This window comes from Prinia subflava, assembly GCF_021018805.1.
Source record: "Prinia subflava isolate CZ2003 ecotype Zambia chromosome W unlocalized genomic scaffold, Cam_Psub_1.2 scaffold_41_NEW, whole genome shotgun sequence".
NCBI classification, from domain to species: Eukaryota; Metazoa; Chordata; class Aves; order Passeriformes; family Cisticolidae; genus Prinia; species Prinia subflava.
In genome coordinates, this window is record NW_026960614.1 from 462,825 (window position 1) to 484,400 (window position 21,576).

Consider the following 21,576-nt stretch of genomic DNA (forward strand, 5'->3'; position numbering starts at 1 on the left):
TCACATCAAATATCTTAAAAACTGAGATAACACTTAAAACTCATAACTGATGGTTATACTGTAGAATTATTAATAATACTTGTGTTATCTGCGAAAGGCAACAAAGGTTGCTTATTTGTTTTTTGTATTTCTTGTCATTTTTCTTCTATTATGAACAGGCATTTAAGGCTCCAATTCTGTTCACAGAGACGCCTTGAGAAGAAATGTTTTGAGGGAGGGGGGGAGGGAAAAAACCCAAACAAAAATCAACTGTCCCTCTAAAAGGAAAAGCTTCTGCTCACCTCAAAGGCTGTGAAGCTATTTGGCCCTCCCTGAGTGGGGCTTTGGGGGCTCAAGGGCCCCAGGGCCGCTCCGCAGAGCTGGGGGGAATCCAAACAAACGTGGCCCCCATTTCTATGTAAAAAAAAAAATTCAAGCGAAGCAACTCCTACAGCATTATAAGCTGTCTAGAGGAACGGCAAATTCCTCATGCCGTATTCGCAGTCGCCGCTCGGCCCGCAGGGAAGGAGTGGGGGAGCGAACCCCGCCGCTCATGGCGGGGGGAAGGGGGAAAAGGAGCGAGGAGACCGCTCCTCCGTTCCTATGACGTCAGGCGCAGCGCCCTGGGGCAGGGCGGGAGGAAACCCGAGCGAGAGAGGGAGAAAACAGGGAGGGCGAGAGAGAGAAATCATGTGCCGCCCGCCGGAAAGCTGGAAAGGAAGGCGGGGGACGGCACCTCCCTCCAGGGCACGGGTCTCCCTTCTCCCATCGCGCCCGCGAAACCATGGGTGTGGGGAGAGAACTGCCCATAGGGAAAACAGAAAAGGGGTGTGTGTGTGGGGGGAGAATGGTCTGATCCCGTTCCACTGCAGGGAGAAAGAGGGACTAGGAACGGCAAGAGACAGAGAGAGAGAGAGAAGGCAGGGAGATCGCATCCGTGCTGCCATGCCTCTGTCTCACCGCACCCCCCACCCCCGCGGAAGGAAAAGAACAAAGTTAAAACAGAGAGAAACAAAGAAAGACAAGCCCAAAACTCACCCAGGCAATCATAAAAACAAGCACAGGTAGCATAAAACACTCATAAAGTGAACTTTTCGCCCTAAACACACAGAAGGATACAGAGGGATCAAAGGTTTTCGATCCCGGTCCCGGCCGCAGGCCAGATGCTGGGCCACGCCGAGGAGGAAAGGATCGTTGTGTCACACTCCAGGTCGGAATCTGACCAGCTGTATCTTGGACGGGCTAGCATCTTTTAAAGTCACGGTACAGACCAGTCGCAGTGGCCGATAACGCAGGAACTACTGCCAGCCATCCGTGGTATGAAGAAAGGAGAAGGAAAAGCCAAGGAAGCGCCATCTCTGCCGGCCGGGAGAGCCTTACAGACGCTCGCTTTGATCTCGGCCAGATAGAACAGAAAGAGGTCGGGGGAGTGCTGGGCAAGCTGTCGGCAACGAAGAATTCCAGCTGCTCTTGTCAGGAAAGGCACAAGCTGTCCTCTCTCAGGAGAGGGGTTCCCCAGGTTTTTCTGGAACCTCTGCCCGGCTGTCTTTTCTAGAAATTAAAGTCCAGCTGTACTGGGTGCCGTCCGACCTCCATGGTCAGCAGGACCAGCATTCTTTAGAAAAAGCGTGGAGATATTTTGCTTACGTCTCTGAGGAGGCAGGTAGAATTTTTCAAGCTTTGCTTCATGAATCAGTCCCGGCTGCGCTGAACTTCTTTGAAAACGTCAGGTCACCAGATGTTGCTATGGTTTTCGGACGGCACAGAAATAACAACATGACTCTCCATGATGGTAAAGATGAGAGCAAACTTCATTCTTCTAAATTCTACTTTTATAGAGTAGTTTGGTACAAAGAACATGATTGGTTATTCAGCGTCTACACCCTTTTGTAAACATTTCTTTCCAGTAAACATGTTGGAAAAACACCACCTGCGGATGGTTTCTCACTTCCCAAGGTTTGTTTGAATTCCTCCTTTAGATTTCTAAGGCTAACATGAGAAAGTTGCTCACTTGCCTTTCACACAGACACTGACAGAGCCTGAAGCCTAAATTCAGATCAATGTCAGGCCCACATCGCACCATCACTATTATGTTTTAATCTATTGGCAAACATCAAAACATTTTTCAGCATGTGCTCTAATACATTACAAAAATGTTGAGTCCCTAGATTTGTCTGTCAGTGCAGTTTAAGGTGTCAGGCTTTTAAAAATTATTTTCCTTTTAAATTACTTATTTATCCACACTTACGGAAGTATTATCTTATTGTGTACATAACAGTATTAGACCATTGAAGTCATGTTTTGTTCATGTTAATTATCCTACATGTTCCAGTTCCAGCTCTATGACACTGACTGTAAGCTGCATATATATTTCTCTTCCCCTAAAGACTGCATTAAATAGTCTATTTAACCTTAACTTGCCTGCTTTTTTCAGCATGAAGAGATTAACGAAGCATCTTCTGAAAATTGCTACTAAAAGTAGTGCAGCCTTGTTCTGATGTCTCCTGTAAGATAGACTGGATTGGTGATTACTTTAGAGTAACTGTCTCAAAACCTGCTACAACCCATTGGCTGATCCCTCAATTCCAGTGATGCATCCAAGCAGCAGTGTTTGCAGTGGGTTTGCTGGAACTACACCTGTTCTTTCCTCGACATCTCAGTTGCACCAGGAGCCCTCAGTCTTCTCCCTCTTGCTGTTCAGAAATACTGTAGAACTGTTTTAGACTTTAGAGCAGTGCCTTAGGTAAAAGGAAAACTGTATTTTTGTATGATAGCTGTTTCTTCTGGCAGAGACAATCATTCTAACAAAGATGCCAATATTTTTTCTGTGCTTTGTTGGATGGTCTGATCCAGCCCTATGTAAATACGTGCACACAGTTAAATAAACTTTGCAGTTGAACAATGCTTTATTTCTGTAATGTTAAATGTGACCTTACTAGGCCCCTCCACCCCTTGCCATGCCTGACCTGCCTTGGGAAGCACTCTGGTGCTGCTCTAACTGGTCCAGCTGCAGATTCACAAACTAGCAGCCTCTGGCAGTTGCATCTGTGTGGTTGAGAGGGGAATTTGCCCTAACACCTTCAGCTCTTGCTGTGTTTGTCCATGCTGATGGCATGTTCTGAACTGAGGAATTCTTTAACATGCTTTTCCCTGCCAGCCTTTGCCTTTCCCCTGCAGCAGCAGCATCTCTGTGTTGTGAGGGTGATTCCAGCAGTGGAGCAGTGACCAGCAAGATGCTGCCTCTTCATTTTCTTGCAAGAGTTTGTTTATCAGTAGTTGAAAGGGAATGGCTGGAGCAGATCCAATTGATAAAGTATTTCACTATTAAGGGAAAAAAAATCTCCTTAAACCAGCATTCAGGTTGCTGAAGCATGGTAGAGGTAGATCTGTGCATGTGAAAAGAACAGGGCATATGCCTTTATTAATAGTCAGCTCTTTATTAAAGTGATCAGCTCATTATTAAAATCATCAGCAGGATTGCAAAGTCTGATCGGAGTTTTCCACGCTGCTGCAGCCATCTGAAGGAGCAGGTGCTGTCCCAGTGGATGCTGAGTCCTTGTTCCCATAGAAACACCTGGCAGTTCTCTCTGGTCAACCATCAGAAGGCAGAGCAGTGGCAGTCAGCTCTTTGCCCTCAGGGAAAAGCTTCAAGAGTTTCCCATTCTCTGCATCAGTCAGCTCAGCTGGCCAGTTCCCATTCCATTCAGGCTCCTCACAGGTCATGGCCAATCTTCAAACCAGGCCAGGGGGTGCATCCACTCCCCGCTCAGCCAGGGCACTATCCAATTCTCTTCTGACAAATCCAGCTTCCTGTCCCGGGCTGCAGTTTCCCCCAAAAAAACCTCCCAGGATCCACGGGGGCGGCCCTATCTGCATATACAAATGCATATGCATTTGTCCTGGTGGTAGCCGAGGTTACTCTTGCTAAATGAGGTCGTTACAAAGGACAATAGGGCTATCTAGGTGTGGGCAGCTTCTTTTCACATTTCAATTAGGTAGGGAAAAGTTGCCAGGCAACTTTCCTTCAGGGGCAGCTCTCCCTTCTCAGATTGGCTGGGGTGTGGGGGGTGTTACTCTAGCCAGGAGAGGGTCAGTTGTGGGGTGGGGTTTTTTTTTTGGTTTTTTTTTGTTTTGTTTTGGTTTGGTTTTTTTGTTTTTTTTTCTTTCGTTCCTAACACATGGACAGTGGCTGTACATATGCTCTCCAAAGGGCTTTTTCACACAGGCTGTTTCTGGCAGATGGTTCAGTGTCAGTCATATATTAAAAAAATTAAGTAGTTTATGGAAATTTTTGCTTTAGTCCTCAGATATTTAAGGGTGCAATGACAGCACAGCTGACACTTACTTTGCCAGTATCAATGCAGTAGACTTGGTTTCAGTAGCTCAGCCCTAAGACACGTCAGTCATGTAAGATGGCAAAAAAAAAAAAATCCAGACTACAGATTCCAAGCAGGCACTAGTCTCACTTTTATTCAGTCACTAAACATACACTGACATGATAGGAGAGCTAGCCTTATCTGAGCTATTTTTAAGGCACTTGTAAATGCATGTGCATGTTGTAGGTGAAAGATTTACTACTTGTTAATGGATTAATAATTGTACATAGCCTTGTTTAAACAATGATATAAAAAAAACTGATGAGGAAATCTTGCAGGCAAACCATGCAGAAATCAAGACTAAAACAAGTTTATGGAAACTTAACTAAGCTAAGTGTCACTGCCAAAACATTGTTATCTGTAAGATGAAGCCATTCCGTACATGTGCTGCAATGTGGTGTTGTAGAGTAAGCTAAGGTATTTATTACTTATTAATGGTCTGGTGTTTGTTGTGTATCTGTACTTGTAGAAGCATAATAATGGATCCCTCTGATCCCAGGTGCAATCTTTGCATCTCTGTGTCAGAGGTGCATGCCTTGTCAAACTCACTTCAGTTGTGCCAAGCGTAATCATATACCAGATTAGTTTAAAACGAGATTTGTTTTAGTTTAAGCCACACATAGATGATGCAGTGTATGGATCTGTAAATCTAACAGCGTTTCAAAGCCTTTATACTAGGAGTTGCTTGGAAACAAGGTTAGATTTTTGCAAGGCTACATGCTTTTGTACTGCAGGAGCTTCAAAAGTCAAACCCAGTATATAGAGGCTAATTTAGTTCTTACACTATGTGGGAAATATGGTTATTTAATTCATGTTCTATAAATAATTATAGATTGGGAACTGTAATATATATTGTATAAAGGTATGTGTGTCTGCTCAACCCGCACGTTTCACGAACTTCTGTAAAGCACCTCTCCTGATCTTCCGGGTTCCAAAAATAGAAGGTGAGAACACGAGGCACTGATGACTTACCCCTGCCTACGTGCAGCTAAACTCATCGGGACTTGCAACGATCAAAATGCTACGTGCCAGCAAAGACTTGCAACGATCAGATGCTATGTGCCAACAGGATCATCACACACTTCTATGACAGTACTCAAAGCAAGGACTAACTCTGGACATTAGCACTTGAATGTGCCCGGGGACCCTTTCAGGATTTAGTGTAAACAAAGTTAATGGCCAATGATTAGAGAAACAATGGGAGGAAGGTTGCCGAGGGGGAAGTTAAGGGTATTTAAGTTGGGCCTTTAGGTGAGCAAAGGCGTGAACCCGGTTAGATACACCGACTGCCAGGTCCTGTGTATCTGGGGTCACCCTTGGCTCAACTTTTCCCGGGAGAACTTCGGTCAAGTAAGTTTCGCTGTTCGTGGGGTTCGTATTGTTTTGTTTTTATTGTTTAAAATTGTTATAATTTGATTCTAAATTTTGTGATTTGGATGTTAATAAACCAAATTATTGAATTTGGCAATAAATTTGTCCTGGCATTTATAACACACTAAAATGGAAAAAGTTGAAATTCTCAGCATTCAAAAACCTGCTCTTTTACTGGGACTGTTTGGGAAAGCAGGGCTTTAAAATCCATCTTACATCTGCTCATTTACAGTCATTTGGGACACTCATCACAATAAATTTTTCCATTATGGCAAACAAAGCGCTTGTTGGCCAGACCACGGGCACACTTCATGCATTTGAAACAGTAAGCGTGCCAGGATTCATCTTCATAGTTAACCACACTGGTTCCTCTTCCAAATCCTGCTAGGAGAGAACACAATTATAGGATGCCGATAGTAGCTTTGCCTTGGCTGGGTTATCCCATCAAACAGCACAGCCTTTTCCCGCTGCCCCAGTGCTTCCCTAGGCTTGCAGGCCACAGGGGGTGCCTGAAACACCAAAGTGGCAACTGAGGTATGATTTTGTTGCATCTTCTGATGTTTCTTGAAGAAGAAACAAGCATAAGGCTTACATGGCTTGTCTCTGCAATAAACATTTTCCTTTGGCTCCTTTCTCCAGCCAACAGTCAAGGAGAGACGTGGAGCAAGGACAGGTTGGGCTAAACATTTTTGGGCTCAGATCCATGCTTTAAAATGCAGGATAGAATGTGAGCCTCATGGGACTGGCAGGACAGTGCCCACATTTCAGGGCTAAGCTCTGTAATCCAGCAAGTTTTAAGTGTAAAATACATCAGAAGGGGTACAAATGTCCCTTCGGAACAATAAAACACCACTCATTTCAGACTTAAGGGTCCCAAACTAAGATATGAGTGGGGACAGTTCTGGTTGGGGGATGTAATATATGTTGCAATGTAATTCATGCTAAATACAAAAACTACAGCATCTTCTACCAAAGCTGAGTGACAAGAGGAACTATATGCACCAAGTGATTCAGATACCAGAGACAATAGCTGTCTCCAGAAATGTGTATTTCAAGAAGATTATTCGTCTAACAGACCCCTGCGATATGCATTCGATATGCATCCACGATGTGAAAAATGTAAGGTGTTAATTCGTGTTCTTATGGGTTATGACATGTTAGAAATGAAAAACCACTGTATATATGTTATATGAGAATATAGTCTTAGTCTGCCTTGGAATTCACTGAGACAGAGGCAGGCACCACTCTGGAATTTCCATTTAGAAAGGAGACAAAGGATTTACGGGAAAACCTGGCCTTCTCTTTGGCATCAGAAAGGAGGACACATTAAGATAAGCTATCAGTCCTTCCCCCATGGACGACAGAGCCATCAGATCATTATCATCAGCCATCAGAACACCATCATCAGAGCGTAGGAGCGCCACCATCAGAGCACCATCATCGTGAAAATCTCTGGAGATGAACTCTTTCCATTCATAAACTTTGGTGTTTATTCACTCACTGGAAACCAAAAATTGACAGTTTAAAAAGGAGGAGGAAACTCTTTTCAGCTCAGCCGGAGACGACTATGAATTCGAATAACCAGCATAAAAACAAAAGGACTATGAGGAAATTTTTGCCAGAGGCGGAATAAAGTGTATAAAATCTAAGCCCCAAACAAGGCCAATGTGTGAACTCAGGGGGTACGGCAGTGTGCCAGATACTGCGTCCCAGTTCACCCTTAACGATTCCCCGGGTCAATTGTCAATGTAACTCCGCTGGGGAGGTTTTGCCGAAATTCTGTAATTCGATCCTTTTTAATGAACCAAAAATTATATTTCTAATTGGACTACTGTATTGGCATTTATAACACACAATGAGATAATATTCGTCGCCAAGAAAGCGCATTCCAAAAGGATTTTCATGTAAATTATTCACCCAATTCCAAGAAAACTTTTGTCAGAAGTGGCCACAAGAAAGGAACATGCATTAATATGTGAAAGAAAGACAAGATCAAAAGAAAACAAGAAGACCCCCCCCAGTATCCCGCAAAGCCTGAAAAATGTATTAGAGACCCTGTGAAAGCAGTATTTAGTGAACTACAAGGGTACAGAGTTGTAGAGTCCAGACCCAGTTCACCCAAATCCGATCGCTTGGCTCGGCGCTGTTTTGCTTGTGGCTGTAATAAATAACATGGGATAATTCGTGTTATAAGACTATATGTATATTAAAATAAATGTAACAAGCAAGCCCGGGCTTGTAGTGATGGAAACTAGCAAGTCCAGGCTTGTAGTAAATGCATTTCAGGATGAACAAAAGCGGCGGCCAGAAATCTAAGGTGGAGCTGGGAAAGTGAGAAGCACCACTATTAACAACAGAAAGGAGGGTAGACCAACTCTTTCTGGGCAATGAGACTGTGAAATGCCCAACCATCGAGAAAGATATCGATCTCAGCAGCAATATCCGAGAAGACACACCGCTATTCATCATTTCAACTCCCTATTCAGACACTGAAAAAAGTCTATTCAGCAGTCGGGAGGGACGGCTGTAGAGATAAGCAAAGGCATTTGTGATGGACTAAGTAAATACTGAAGTAGTGGTCTCATGAGAAGTTTAAACTGAGAGGTGAGATGAGGATGAGGATCTGCCCCTAGAAAGAGAAAATATCTCTGTTCCTTAAGATGAAAAAATCCTTTGCTTTTGGAGCAGTTATTCTTTTAAATGATACCCCATGAGTATGCATAAGTCCATGGCCTATATGCAGTTGCGGGAAAAACTGCCAATGGGAGGGACTAAACAGTTTGCAGAATTTCCAGGCAGCTGCGGATTCGTGACATGGGAGCCACCAAAGAACTGTTTCTTGTGGCGATGTCTCCATGAGATTTCTAAGAGAGACTTCTGTCCCTAATGTTATAAATGCCAATCAGATATTCCAATTTGAAATAATAATTTGGTTTATTAATAACAAATCAAATCACAGAAGTTCGATAACACACCAACAGCGGAGAAACTTGACAGAGTTTTCCTGGCAAATGCCAAGGGTGAACCGTGAGATACAGGATCTGGCAGCCTGCTATCTCCCCCAACAGTTCACAAATTAGTCCGGTTCGGGGCTTGGTTTTTATACACTTTATTCTGCCCTCAGCAATATTTCCCCGTATTTCCCATTGTTTCCTGACTAACTATACAAATTCAGGAGTTTCCCCGACCAAGCAGAAAAGAGTTCCTCTCTCCGTTGAAATGTTAATGTCCAGTTTCTATGGATCCTTAAGGTCGATAAATGATGGAGATATAGATGATGTCGCTTGATGGTCTGTGAAGGCGACAGCCAAGGTGTGAGTTGCTGGTGCCAGCTTATCTCCGGAGGTCCCCTCCCGGTGCTTGAGACAGCTGCAAGCTTTCCCGAAAAAGTCCTTTTGTTCTTTTCTGAATGGAGGCGCCGGCTGTTTCAGGGTGGTCAGTTTCACCATCTGCTGCAAAATCTCTTAAAACATAAACTTTTACCTGATATCACTTTATACAATTTTATAAATTTCCAATTTATCATTAGAACACGAATTAACCATTCCACGTTTATAACACTAAGAACTAATAAAAGACAATTTTGAAGTGGTGAAACTAACTAAGAATCCCATGTTTTGTCTCTTTATGTTGTTAGTGGGAAAGTAAACAGTTGTAGGGGGAGTAGAAGTGTTTTGAAGGTTTTATTCTGATTCTTATTAATTTTTTCTCTCTCTTGTAGTTTTGTTAATAAACCTATCTGTGGGCTCGATTTTCTGAAGCCTGAGAATTGCTGGCTTCCCCAAGGGAAACTTTTCAGCAGTTTCTCCTTTCCCAAGCAACTTTGTGTAAATAACTATTCTTCCCATAACATTTCTAAGTAATGGTTCTCCGTTGGGGAATTGAACTCTGGTCTCCCGTGTGGTAGGCAAGGACTTTAGCCACTATACTATGGGAAGTACTGCTGAAAAGTTTCCCTTGGGAAAGCCAGCAATTCTCAGGCTTCAGAAAATCTGGCCCACACCTATCTTTATACCCTTTTAAGGTTTGAGCCTGCTTTACTTTTCTCCTAATCCTATCTCACAGCAGAAAAAGAGTAAATAATTCTAATTGGCACTCAGACCACTGCACTAATTTTAGGAAACAAAAATTAGCGAATGTGAAACCACTACGTGAATTAGTGTTTCCACGCAGTTTCGACCTGGAACTGTCACAGCTTGGGTTACCAGACCTGCTTCTGATGTTACCTGTCCCTGGGCTCCCTGTCTTTGGGGGATCACTGTCCTGACCTTCAGCATCCACTGCTCTTGAGCTGCATTTAACTCAACATACCTGTAATAGGATTCTTGCATCCAGCACACTTCTTAGCAACACACTCCTTGTAGCATTCAACGCAGTAAAACTGATCCTCCACAGCTGTGAAGCGCTTCCCATCCAGTTGCTTCTTGCAGTTGGAGCAAATGAAACACTCGGAATGCCAAGGCTGTTCCTGGTAAATGAGACCTCCAGCAGCGATGGGCTGGGAGAGAAAGAGCAGAGGTGTGGTTTAGAATCAGCAGGGGAGAAGTGACACAGGCATGGGGTGTAGGGTAGGAAAGCTTTGTCATGGAGAGGATCTTTCCAAAGTTTGTATCAAAATTTAATTGCACAGTGCACTTGAGTCCCTCTAACCTGAAATCCCCCATACCTGGCACTTTCATAATGCTTTCTTTTACCCAAAGTAACTGAAATTCCACACTAATCAGTTGCAGAAGTTGTAAAACAGCTACTGTTTCACTTCTTGAATATTCAGAATATTCACTACAGAGCTTTAACTATCCCCAAGGCAAGTACAAGACTGGTATCACAGTTTCTGCAGTGTTGCCATCAGCTAACCCAACCACCTCTGCCCAGATCCGGTAATGAACAGGAACCATCAGCTCTCCCATCATTGCACCAGCTGCTTCCACCAGTATCTCAGGGGAAGAACATCAGCAATGATACAGCTTCAGCATGGTCTGCCTGCTGGTTCACCCTCCCAGCTCCCAGAAGGCACAGAGGGCTGGTTCTGGCAGCTGCCTCTGCAGAGGGGAAGGACTTACGTTCTTGCACTTAGCACAGGTCTTGGCAAACTTGTGCTCATGGCAGGAGACACAGTAGAATTCATCACCCTTGGGGAAGAAGCTCCCAGATCCAATCACTTGCTTGCACTGGCTGCAGGTGAAGCAGTCTTTGTGCCAGACCATCTTGTTGTACTCAACATTTTGGTCTCCTACAACAGATAAAAATAACTTGTCCGGTGAGATTTCAGGCCTATGGCAAACCCTTCCCCCTGTGCAGTGTAACATCTGTGGGTGAGACCTGTCCATAGCTATGTCCAAGATTACACTGGAATGCAGACAAGGGATGAGCTGGAAATTTCTGTATCTGATTTTAGCCAGGCCCTGCTAGATTTTCTTAAAATAGTTAGCTGATCAGCTGCCTGAGCCTTTTAGGACCTTGATTTACCAAGCAAGGCTTTTGATAGTGTGGTGGTTTGGCCAGGAAGTCATTTTTCAGGAAGTTATAGTTTGACAAACCAATTAGGAAGGGATACATCTACATGAACATCCAGAGGTTAAATATCGGGGAATCCTGGGGAATTGCTTTTTTTTCCTTCTGGCCTCAGAGGAGGTAAGGTAGCAGTCCAGCTCCCCCCTTGCGGGGAGGGGGAGGGAAGGGCCGGGACAGCCACACCTGTCCGAGCTGGGCCAGAGCTGCGTCTGCCAGCGGGGGAGGGGAAAGTCACAGCTACTAACAACTAGCCGACTTTAAAACTGCTGGCGCCACAGATCCTGGACCAAGGGGAGATGTCCGGGCCCTAGGGAATCACCCAACCCCAGGCCTGATGCGGCCTGGCCGGGCTCAGCCATTGCTGTAGTCCAGGCAGGGGGCCGAGCTGGGCCCTGGATCTCAGCAGCAGCTGGGGGGGACGAAAGGAGGCCGCAGCTGCTAAACATCCAGTGGACTCTTGAGGCTTGCCTAGCTGCTAGCTTGGGCCGAGAGAGATGTCCCACGAGCCTCAGAGAGCAGCTTAGAGCCAGGCCACCCTGAATGGGACCGAAAAGTGGAGGAGAGAGGCATCCACCAGCCTAGCTGTTCCTGAGCCTTGCCCCCCACCCCCATATGCAGGGTTTTTGAAATTCTACAGCCTTGCCACCCCAGCAGAGATCACGTGATTATCATAGGCCCTGGGCAAAAGAAAATTAACTCTTTCTTAGCACAAAATGAAGCTTCCAGAGCTCTAACCCCTCCCTGAGAGAGAGGAAAAGGACAAAGTGATCGAACTATAAGGAGACACAGCATGAAGTCATTGAAGAGAGAGTGAAGATTTTTTGGGAGGAGGGATTGAGGAGTTTGCCATTTTAAGCTGAATTTCTCTTATCGAGCCATGGTAATTGTGATAGATATAGTGGGTTAATTCGTGTTTTTGTGGGTTATAGTATGTTAAAATCAGGATTTAGTAAATGTAATATAGAGTATAACCTAAATTCCAGCCAGCCACGGAATTGAGGAATTCTGAGGCAGGCACCACCCAAAAACCACCATTTAGGAGGACACAATGAGATGTTGGGAACTGGAGATGATGAGATTGGCATCAGAAAGGAAGACACATTAAGATAAGGAATCAGTTCTCCTCCCGTGGGCAGCAGAGCCAAGGAGAATGCCTTTCCATTCAAAAATTTCGGCTTTCATTCACCCACCGGAGGACTAAAATTGACACTTCTCCCTCCCATAGGAGACCCAGTTCAGCAGACCAACGATGGCAGTGCATTCGATTAACTGTTCCAGGGAAACAAAGAACTGTGGGGAAATCTTACGCCAGGGGCAAAATAAAGTGTATAAAACCTGGACCCCAAATGGGGCCAATTCGTGAACCTTTGGGGGACTGCAGTGCGGTAGAGGCTGCTGTCTGGTTCACCCTTTGACGATTCCCGGGTTATCATCACCGTAACTCCACTTGTTGGTTTTATGGAAATTCTGTAATTTGATTCTTAATAAACCAAATCATATTTTCAGTTGGAATATTGGATTGACATTTATAACAATTTTGGTGCCCAACGTGAGGCCAGTTTTGGGAGATCTGCGGATCCCCCGTCTCCTGACTGAGAGGCGCCCTGCTCTTACAAGCGACTCGACAGAGCGGGGTAAATCCTGCAGAACCAACTGGCCAAAAAGAACCTACGAAAACAAAACCAACAACGGAGGGTAGGACAAGCTAGCTTGGGAAGGGGTTCTCGGGAACTCGGCGGGGACTCAGGGGGGTCTCCAGAACTGCAGTATTTCGTTTTTCAGTTGTAAAAATCAACGTGCATGAAGAGTCCACGCAAGAAAAGGAGACTGTGAGTACTGCATGGTTGGGTGGGGTGACCAAGTGTATGTGTGTGTGAATGAGACGTAATATTATCATGAAGCGAGTAGGACCTTAAAGCTGCAGTTCCATTGTCCTGCGAGGGGTGTGGTCGGCTGCAAGGGATGCGTGTGATATTTGTGTGCGTGTTCCCCGAACGGTCAGGGGGGTGTCATTCACAAGGGGGCTAGAAGGGAAGGGACATCCTTTTTGAGTTCAAGGGCTGGTAAACCTTCTAGACCGCGACCAGTGAAGGTCCACTTAATTTTTTTGTTGCGTTAGTAGTTTGAGAGCCTGCCGTTAAAGGAAAGTCCACAGGACAGTCCCCCACTGGATAGTAGTTTAACGGCACTGAGTCGCTGACTTGGGGTTTAGGTCTAATTTTTGAGTCGTGACTAGTGACTTTTCCTTTGTGTTAAGGATGGGGTCATATCTTAGCAAGAGTCAGGAAGGTCCCTCAGGAGGAACCTCGGTGGAAGTGACTCCTGGGATCCCTTGGGATAGCCCCTTGGGAAGATTTTGGCACTATTGGCAAGATTGCCAGGTTAGGGGAAGGAAGTCTAGGGATCAGATGGTCCATTTTTGCACAAAGGTTTGGGAAGGAAAAGAGATAAGATCAAACTTGATATGGCCTGTGTTTGGCACTTTTGATGAGTGGGCTTGTGAGGCTCTGTACATATATGTACAGAACAAAGAGAGGAAAGAGCCAGATGAATTGGAATATGCTTTATTATGGAATAGGGCTCGCATAAAATTATACCCTGTGAAAAGTGATGGAAAGAAGAAGCAGGATCCCTTGAGGAGCCCCTTCTCTCCCTGCCCGGTGGCCATCCCCTTGTCTGTCCCGACCCCTACTCCTTCCTCAGGATCCGCGCAGGATCCAACCTCGTCCTCGGCCTCCTCGACAGCAGCGACAGCACAACCATTCGAGAACCATGCAAAACCTCGAGCTCTGCGGCCGCCCCAAGCCCTTTCTCGCCCAAAGGGACCTCTGAAAAGGAACACTATTCCCTTTTTCGGTCCCGGACAACGTACCCATACTAACCCTGTGTCCCGGCCCCCGATGCAAACTTTTAGGAAAAAAGAGAAAAGTAATAAGAAAAAGGAAGGAGGGAGGAATAACTTTAACCTGCATCCCCCGACTGGAGCTCCTGCCAGTACTCGGAGCCTTGGGAAAGGTCCAAGAAAACCCGAAAGAAATTTGGGGTGGGACCAGAATGATAACAGCTTGCGCATTAGAAATAGTGGTCCGAAGGGAACTGGGGGGGAAAAGGCGTCCCCCTATGAGAGAGGAAAGTATTTTAAACCCTTCACTTTGGAAGGGAAAGTATTGAAGCAATCCGTAGGAGAACCGAAACAGAGACCCCATGAGAAAAGGATTCCCCTTGTGTTAGATACAGGAGTTGGGAACGTGTTGTTGGTACCAGAGGTAAATTGGAATGCGTTAGAAAATAAGTGGTGGTGTTGCTATTTGCAAGAGCCAGACTGGGAAAAGAGTTCACGTGAGTCGGCTGAGGGAGGAAAAGGGCAGGAAAAAGATTCTGGTTTGGAAGATCAATAAAAGAAAAGGGAGTAAGGAGGAAAATTTTTTCTTGGAAGTGTTGTAATATTCAAAAGAGACTATTTTTTTGCAAATTAGGAAAAGGACCCAGGAAAAGAAAAATTGATACAAGGTCCGCGGGTTGTGAGTCAGAGGACAAAACTATTCTTTCTGGTGGTGGTAAATCCATACCCCTTCCCTGAACTAGATGTCCCTGAGACACCCTGGTATGGTGTAGTTAATTTTAAGGAAGCTTTTATCCTCTGGCAGGGACAATTGGAATTTTTTGTGTGTGTATTATTGGAAAGATCTTTGAGGTTCCCAGAAGGCAACAGTTTTGTTTAATACTTCTGCCCCGAGGTTTTTTAAGACTGCCCATAATAGACTGGGCAAGCCTTGGTACAACTTCTAGGTCGGCTTGTACGGGTGACAGAAATTAAGCTTCTACAGCACGTGGACAACTTGTTAGTTGCCAGAGCTATGGGGAAAAAAAAAAAAAAGGGGGTGAGAGCGAGCAATTCATTTGGAAGAAAAGGGATTGATAGTGCCCAAGTCCCAGCTACAGCTCACGGACAGAGGGGGCCCATGGAAAAATCAGAATTAGGATCGGATCACGGGAATTGTTTCATTGTCACCCCCAAGACCAAAAAGGAGAGAGAGTTAAAAGGTGTTAGGATTTTTTTTTGATATTATAGATGGTGGATTGAAGGCTGTGGTGAGACGGTGCAGTTTTTTTGTGTGTATGAGAATTTGACCACGGACAGAATAGAGTGGTCAGAACCCGAGAAGGTTTGGGGAATTAAAAAAGAATTTTGGTCCGCGCTCCCATTTTGAATTTTCTAGATATAGGCAAGCAATGCCAGTTGTCTGTGGATGCTAGCAATCACATAGCGCATGGAGTGTCAACAAAAAGCTAGGTAGAGATCAGGAAATTGGTGAAATTAGTATAAAAACTGTTGAACTCTGTAAGCTGAGACTAGTGGACTTGTCTGTGGGTAGCAGTGGCTGTGGAATTGATGATGGAAGAAGTGGAAAGGATTACATTAGGAGCATTTTTTGTGGTACGGTAGCCTCCGATGGAAAAGCGGATGGGTGGCTCATGGATGCTAGGTTGCTGAAATATTTAGGTTTTTTTGGGAATGGCAGACCGCGGCAGTCCGAAACCCCGCCCAGTTTCTGTCTTGGGAAATAGTGGAGAGATGTAACCATGATTGCTTGGAGGTAGTGAGATTGCAGACAAAGTGCGACCAGGCTTAGGGGATATAGAGCTGAAAGAGGACAAGGAATGGTTTGTAGATGGTTCCGTAAGAAGTGATAGAAGGAAAAGGTGAGTCAGGGTATGTGAAAATAGATAAGGAAGCTGGAGAAGTGATTGAATTAAGACGATTGAGTGCTGATTGATTAACTGTTCCAGGGAAACAAAGAACTGTGGGGAAATCTTACGCCAGGGGCAAAATAAAGTGTATAAAACCTGGACCCCAAACGGGGCCAATTCGTGAACCTTTGGGGGACTGCAGTGCGGTAGAGGCTGCTGTCTGGTTCACCCTTTGACAATTCCCGGGTTATCATCACCGTAACTCCACTTGTTGGTTTTATGGAAATTCTGTAATTTGATTCTTAATAAACCAAATCATATTTTCAATTGGAATATTGGATTGACATTTATAACAGTAATGAACTCTATATGTAGATTATCCCTTCAAATTGTGGGAAAATATGCATTTGGGGAGATGATTGTTTAGGTTTGTGGATTTGTGGATTTGAGCAAAGGTGTCTGTGATGAACTGAGTAATATTGCATGAGAATGTGATTCTTATGATCCCATGAGATGCTTGAACAGAAAGAGATGAGAAGCCCTCTGTGCCAGTGAAGAGATGAGAAGACATATATCTGTTTCCTGAGATGAAGAATCCTTTGCCTTTGGAGTTGTTCATCTTTAAAAAGCGACACCCCAGTATGCAGTATGCTTGAGTCCATGGCACATAAGCAGCTTGGGAAATTGCTAATGGGAGGGGAGTTCACGGAAGCAGGTTTTCCCCAGGTGGCTGTTTTTGTGAGAGTTGAGACCCACAAGAGAACTGTTCTAGGTTGTCAGTGGGGGAAATTCCATGGTAAACTAAGAGAGACTCCTCTCCCAAAGAACTGATGAAAGAGTATTTTTAAATGGTGAAACTGACTGAAAATCACAGGTTTTGTCTCTTTATGTTGGTTGTGGGAAAGTGAACACTTTGTGGGGGAGAGGAAGAGCGTTTTGAAAGTTTCATTTTGATTTTTTTATTTTCTTCTTTTTAGTGTGTATTAATAAATCTATCTGTTTACCTTTAAGTTGGGCCTATTTTACCTTTTTCTCCTAATCCTATCTCACAGCAGAAAAGACATTTAAACCACTACACTAAATTTGGCAAACAGAACTCAGGCGAATGTGAAACCACTCCATAATTGGTGTTTCCGCTCGGTTACAAACTTAACCTTGCACAGGTAGAAATGGTTTAAGACTACCATAAGGGTTAATTAGCCATATGAGGGTTAACTGTGAAGCAGCCTTTCAACACTTGAATAAAATGGACAGGTGAGAGCAACAGTCAAAATTTACTATTCTGAGGTGCTCCAGCCTTCCACTGTGATGCCCAAACCCCTAACTGCAGCCTCCACAGCCTGATACACCACTCTGGTTATGCCCTAGAGCAGAACGTGGCCCTCAGACCCGTCACTGACACAGTACCTGCAATAATGGGCTTGAAGCAGCCCTTACACCTTGGTGCATCCTCAGCAGTGGTGCAGTTGCTGCACCAAACCTTGTTCTCCCGCAGCATGAAGGGCTCATTGACCAGGGATGTGTAGCACTTGAAGCAGCGGAAACAGTTGTCGTGCCAGTAGCAGTTCTTGAAATGCAGCTCCTGTAATGAATAGAAAGGGAGGGAGGGAGGGAGAAGCTTTTTTCTCCCCCTGAGCAGCCCTAAAGCTAAGCTCCTGTCTCACCAGCCTGGGCAGTAAAGGATGGATTTGTTGTTCCTAAGTTTGTCTGATTCAGTGGGTAGGGCTACAGCTCCTCTTCAAGCACTTAAGGGAAAGACATTTAACCAAACTCACTGACACAATCACATTCACTTGGGACTTTCAGGAGGGCAGAAGATGCTTCAAACCAACAGCTTGGAGATTTGAAGTTCTGCGAGCATGGGCTTCTTGGGTTCTTATGTTCCCTCTAGTTCAAGCATACATTATTATTGCCATAAACATTTCTCTGGCCCTGAAGGTATATGCTAATGACTTCAGTAATATCATATTTCTATACATAAGCAATAAGCCATTTTCCAGTTTTCATGGAGATCGAAACAGTTTCAACCACTAGGCTTGCAGATATTTGCAGGTCCTGCAGTATGTTTCTTCATGTCCTGCCTGGTGTTATGGTGTCTGAATATCAGAGACAGTATTATAAATTAACATAAGGGGAAAAAAAAACCAAAAACAGCAGAACCATTTTGCCATCCAACTGCTCGTGCTCTCTCTTTATATATATAAAGAAGTCTTGATTTCCATCATGAAGCAATAAGCATCTGACAAATTGACAAAAATCAGACCTCAGTGCTTTGCCCAGACGATGAATTTTGCAGGCCCTATGCAGGCTGGCTCTCTGCAGTTCTCCAGGGCAATTCAGCATTTTCAGCAGTTCATGCGGCTGAATCTAGACCCTGAAATGAGATCCTGTGCCAAAGTAGCCCGTCATGAGCATCCCTGTGTACGCCCCAGCACCACTCTTTGCCCAATGAGCACACAGCTGGCAGCCAGAGGACTCCCAAAGAACTGCTCTTTCACAGTAGCTCAGAGCCAGACCAGAGCAAACAGGAGGGTGATCAGCATCTGCCTCTCCTCATCACCCACTGGGGTGCTCAGCACTGACCTTGGAGTTGGCCCCGACGGGTTTCTTGCACTCGGTGCAGGTGTTGGCACAGAACTTCTCAAAGCACTTGACACAGCAGTGCTGCCCTCTCAGGGTTGTAGTTTTCCTGAGATTCTCCTTGGGGTTGGTGTTCCCCAAGGTAATAAGGGTCTCCCAAGGTTGCTGTTCCCTGAGGGTTTCCCCTGGGTTGCTGTTCCCAGAGGTAATAAGGTTTTCGGTCTTCTCTTTGCCCTAAGTGTTACACACCAGAGGCAGAGACGACAAACTGAGTCCGCCGGTATCCATTTCCAAGGTTGTTTATTCTTCATTATCTCAGTCCTTTTTCAACTCTGCCAGGCCTTCCTGGCAGGGTACCTTATCTTAGTTCTTTCTCAGCTCTGCAAGGTGTCTCCACAGAGCAGGACACGCGGCAGACTGGGCGGATCAGAGAGCCCCGTACCTTATGTACAGTCCCCTTGACCCAACCACTGTCCGAGACGTATTTTTTATTTACAAAATTTTACCAATACCTACTACCTATACTAACATGTCAGTTCTACTCTAAACCAATCTCTAAAACCCAACTCAGCACAAGATGGGGGACGAGAACAAGAACAAGGAAGACAGGGGCCACTCCCCAATTCCTCCATCTTGTCTCTTCAGCCCCATATGCTAAGAATCCTAATTTCTATATTTATATTCTACAACAAACCATCCACTACTTATTTCAAATTCTTAGGATTTGTGATTCTTCCTGCATGTGAGTGTTCACTCCCATGGACAGGAATCAGAGTCAGTGTCCTCCTGGGATCTGTGTGGGTCTAACTGACCCCCCTGTACAGATCCCAGACCCCCCTGTCCGGTCTCCAAACCCTCCAGGGTGGCCAGAGGGATGTTCTAGACTCCGACACTGCCCCTCCTTCTGCACATACTTCTTGCCCTGCAAGGGGTTGCGGCAGTAGTGGCAGTCAAAGTGCTCCGACATCGTGCCCACGGTGTAGCTGCCAGGCCCTGCAAGAGCACAACGGCTGAGGGGACAGCACTGAGGCCCTGAAAGCTGCTCCAGCTTCTTGGGGCTGTGCAGATCAGTAGGAGGAACGTGACTCAGGAATGAGCATATGGTTGTGTTATCACACTCCTCGAGGGCTCCTTGATAGACAAAGCAGCTCCAATTGAGGAGAGCAGTCTCAAACCAGATTTTTCCCCATCTCCTTGTTAAGTGGAAGGATGCTAGGCTGGTTTATTTATGTACTCCACATCAAGCAAGGGTAATGACACTTAATCACTCCCTGGGAGTCCCTTAGTTCATTACCACAGGCCTCAGTGAGGTCCTGGCTAAGGCACTGCATCACTTGTCTGCAGAAATCACCAACAAACATGAGCAGAGTGGAATTGTTTCCATGTTTCCACCCTGAACCCTCAGCTAGCTGCAGCCCTCCAAGGCCTTTTGTGCTAGATAGTTGTGCAGCTTCCAGCTGCCCCTTTTCACCAGGCTTTCACATATAAAATCATAAGGGGGGGAAAAAATCTGCCTCCATGGAGAGATATTTTTCAGTTCACACCATCAAGGTTCTGCCAAGGTCTGATGTTCCACCATGGCCAGGGAGCTGTCAGCGGGTGTGGGGAATCTTGACTGGAGGATTTTCCGCTTTGGCTCACACTTTCTCCCCAGACACCCATCCCTTCCTGCACTCCCAATCTCCTGCTAATGGCTCCCTCTATTCCACGCACCCTTCCTCAGCAGAGGCCACCAACATTCTTGCGAGGGGGCTACAAGGGCTCCATCAGGATTCAGAGAATCCTGGACTGGTTTGAGTTTGAAGGAACCTTAAAGATCATCTTGTTCCAAACCCTCTGCTATGAACAGGGGTGCCAGCCACTACATCAGGTTGCTTTAAAGCCCCATTCAACCTGGCCTGCAGCACTTCTAGGGAGGGAACATAAAAGTTACAGAAGCCCATAGTCCCACAGAGGCAGCTCCATCCCTGCCTCTGCCACTCATGTCCCCAGAGGCCCAGCATTGCAGAGCCCATTTCCCTGCACCACCAACACACAGGGACAGGGACACAGCCTTGAACTTTCTGCATGTTGGAGGTTAGATTTGCCTCTTTTTCACTTACAGAATTTTTTCCCATAAGTTGCTAAGAAACCTTAACAACAGTGCTTAACCAGAACAAAGGGAGTAGTCGAAAGAGATGGCAGCACAAGGCTACACCTATTGTTTTGAGTCTCCGGGAGCTTCCCTCAGAGGGGAGAGATAACTCGAGCTTTGGGAAAGGTAAAAGACAGAGCGGGGCGGGGGGCAGGCAGTTGCTCTCTTTTGCTCTCGGCATCGAGGAGGACAGTCAAGCTGCCGCTCGCTGCAAGGAGAGTTCACGGCCATCACTCTGTCTCGTCCTGGGAAATCTACCGTCATCTGCTCGTGTACCCAGGAATCCTGAGCTCGCTTTCTCCGGCCCTCCCCCCACCGGCTCTGCTTCTTCGGAGCGTTGAGGTTTTTCCTGCTACTCTGTAGCCCTGCACTGCCCAGCTCTGTCAGGACACCCCTGCCGCTCCAGCTACCAGCGCAGTGCATCTGATCTCATCCACCAGCCTGGGACTTTCCACCCTTCTGGCTTGGCCTCTCGGAGTCCTGCAGGGGCACCAAGATCAAACTGCACAGGGCTTTTGTGAAAGAAAGCCCTCAAGGTTCTTGGTTCTGTTTATTACTAATGCTGTAGTAGTTGTTTGTTTGTTGTTTTGTCATATATACTAGTAAAGAACTGTTATTCCTACCCCCATACCTCTGCCTGAAAACCCCTTTAATTTTCTAAATTAGAATAACTTGGAGGGAGGGGATTTGAATTCTCCATCTCTAGGGAGGTCCTGCCCCCTTCCTAGCAGATACCTGTCTTTCAAACCAAGACACTGCATCATCACCAACTGGATGGGAAATGTGGTTGTGGTCTGGCAACAGTGACTGCCAAGAGGAAATGTCCTCTCTTCCTGAGAGAGCAGCAACATCAGCACAGAGTAAGGAAGGGAGAGGACAGAGTCAGACATACAAATTGCTGCTGCCTCCATCACATGGCCTCACCTTGGACCA

General features: G+C 45.6%; 1 protein-coding gene across 3 annotated transcripts in view; it reads right to left on the bottom strand.

Moving 5' to 3' along the window:
• Window positions 1–3,275: 3,275 nt before the first annotated feature.
• LOC134565243 (four and a half LIM domains protein 1-like) overlaps window positions 3,276–21,576 on the bottom strand; it is a 36,455-nt gene continuing 18,154 nt past the window's right edge. The window contains exons 2-7 of one of the 3 annotated variants that reach the window (XM_063424741.1): window positions 19,403–19,502; window positions 18,513–18,600; window positions 17,337–17,511; window positions 10,787–10,956; window positions 10,038–10,224; window positions 3,276–6,107 (exon numbers count right to left, since the gene is read on the bottom strand). In XM_063424741.1, the coding sequence (XP_063280811.1) occupies window positions 5,959–6,107; window positions 10,038–10,224; window positions 10,787–10,956; window positions 17,337–17,511; window positions 18,513–18,600; window positions 19,403–19,502 (869 nt within the window). In that variant the 3' untranslated portion in view covers window positions 3,276–5,958. Of the gene's footprint in view, window positions 6,111–8,641; window positions 9,190–10,037; window positions 10,225–10,786; window positions 10,957–17,336; window positions 17,512–18,512; window positions 18,601–19,402; window positions 19,503–21,576 lie in introns of those variants that run through there. The other 2 variants (XM_063424740.1, XM_063424739.1) reach the window with 2 other exon arrangements.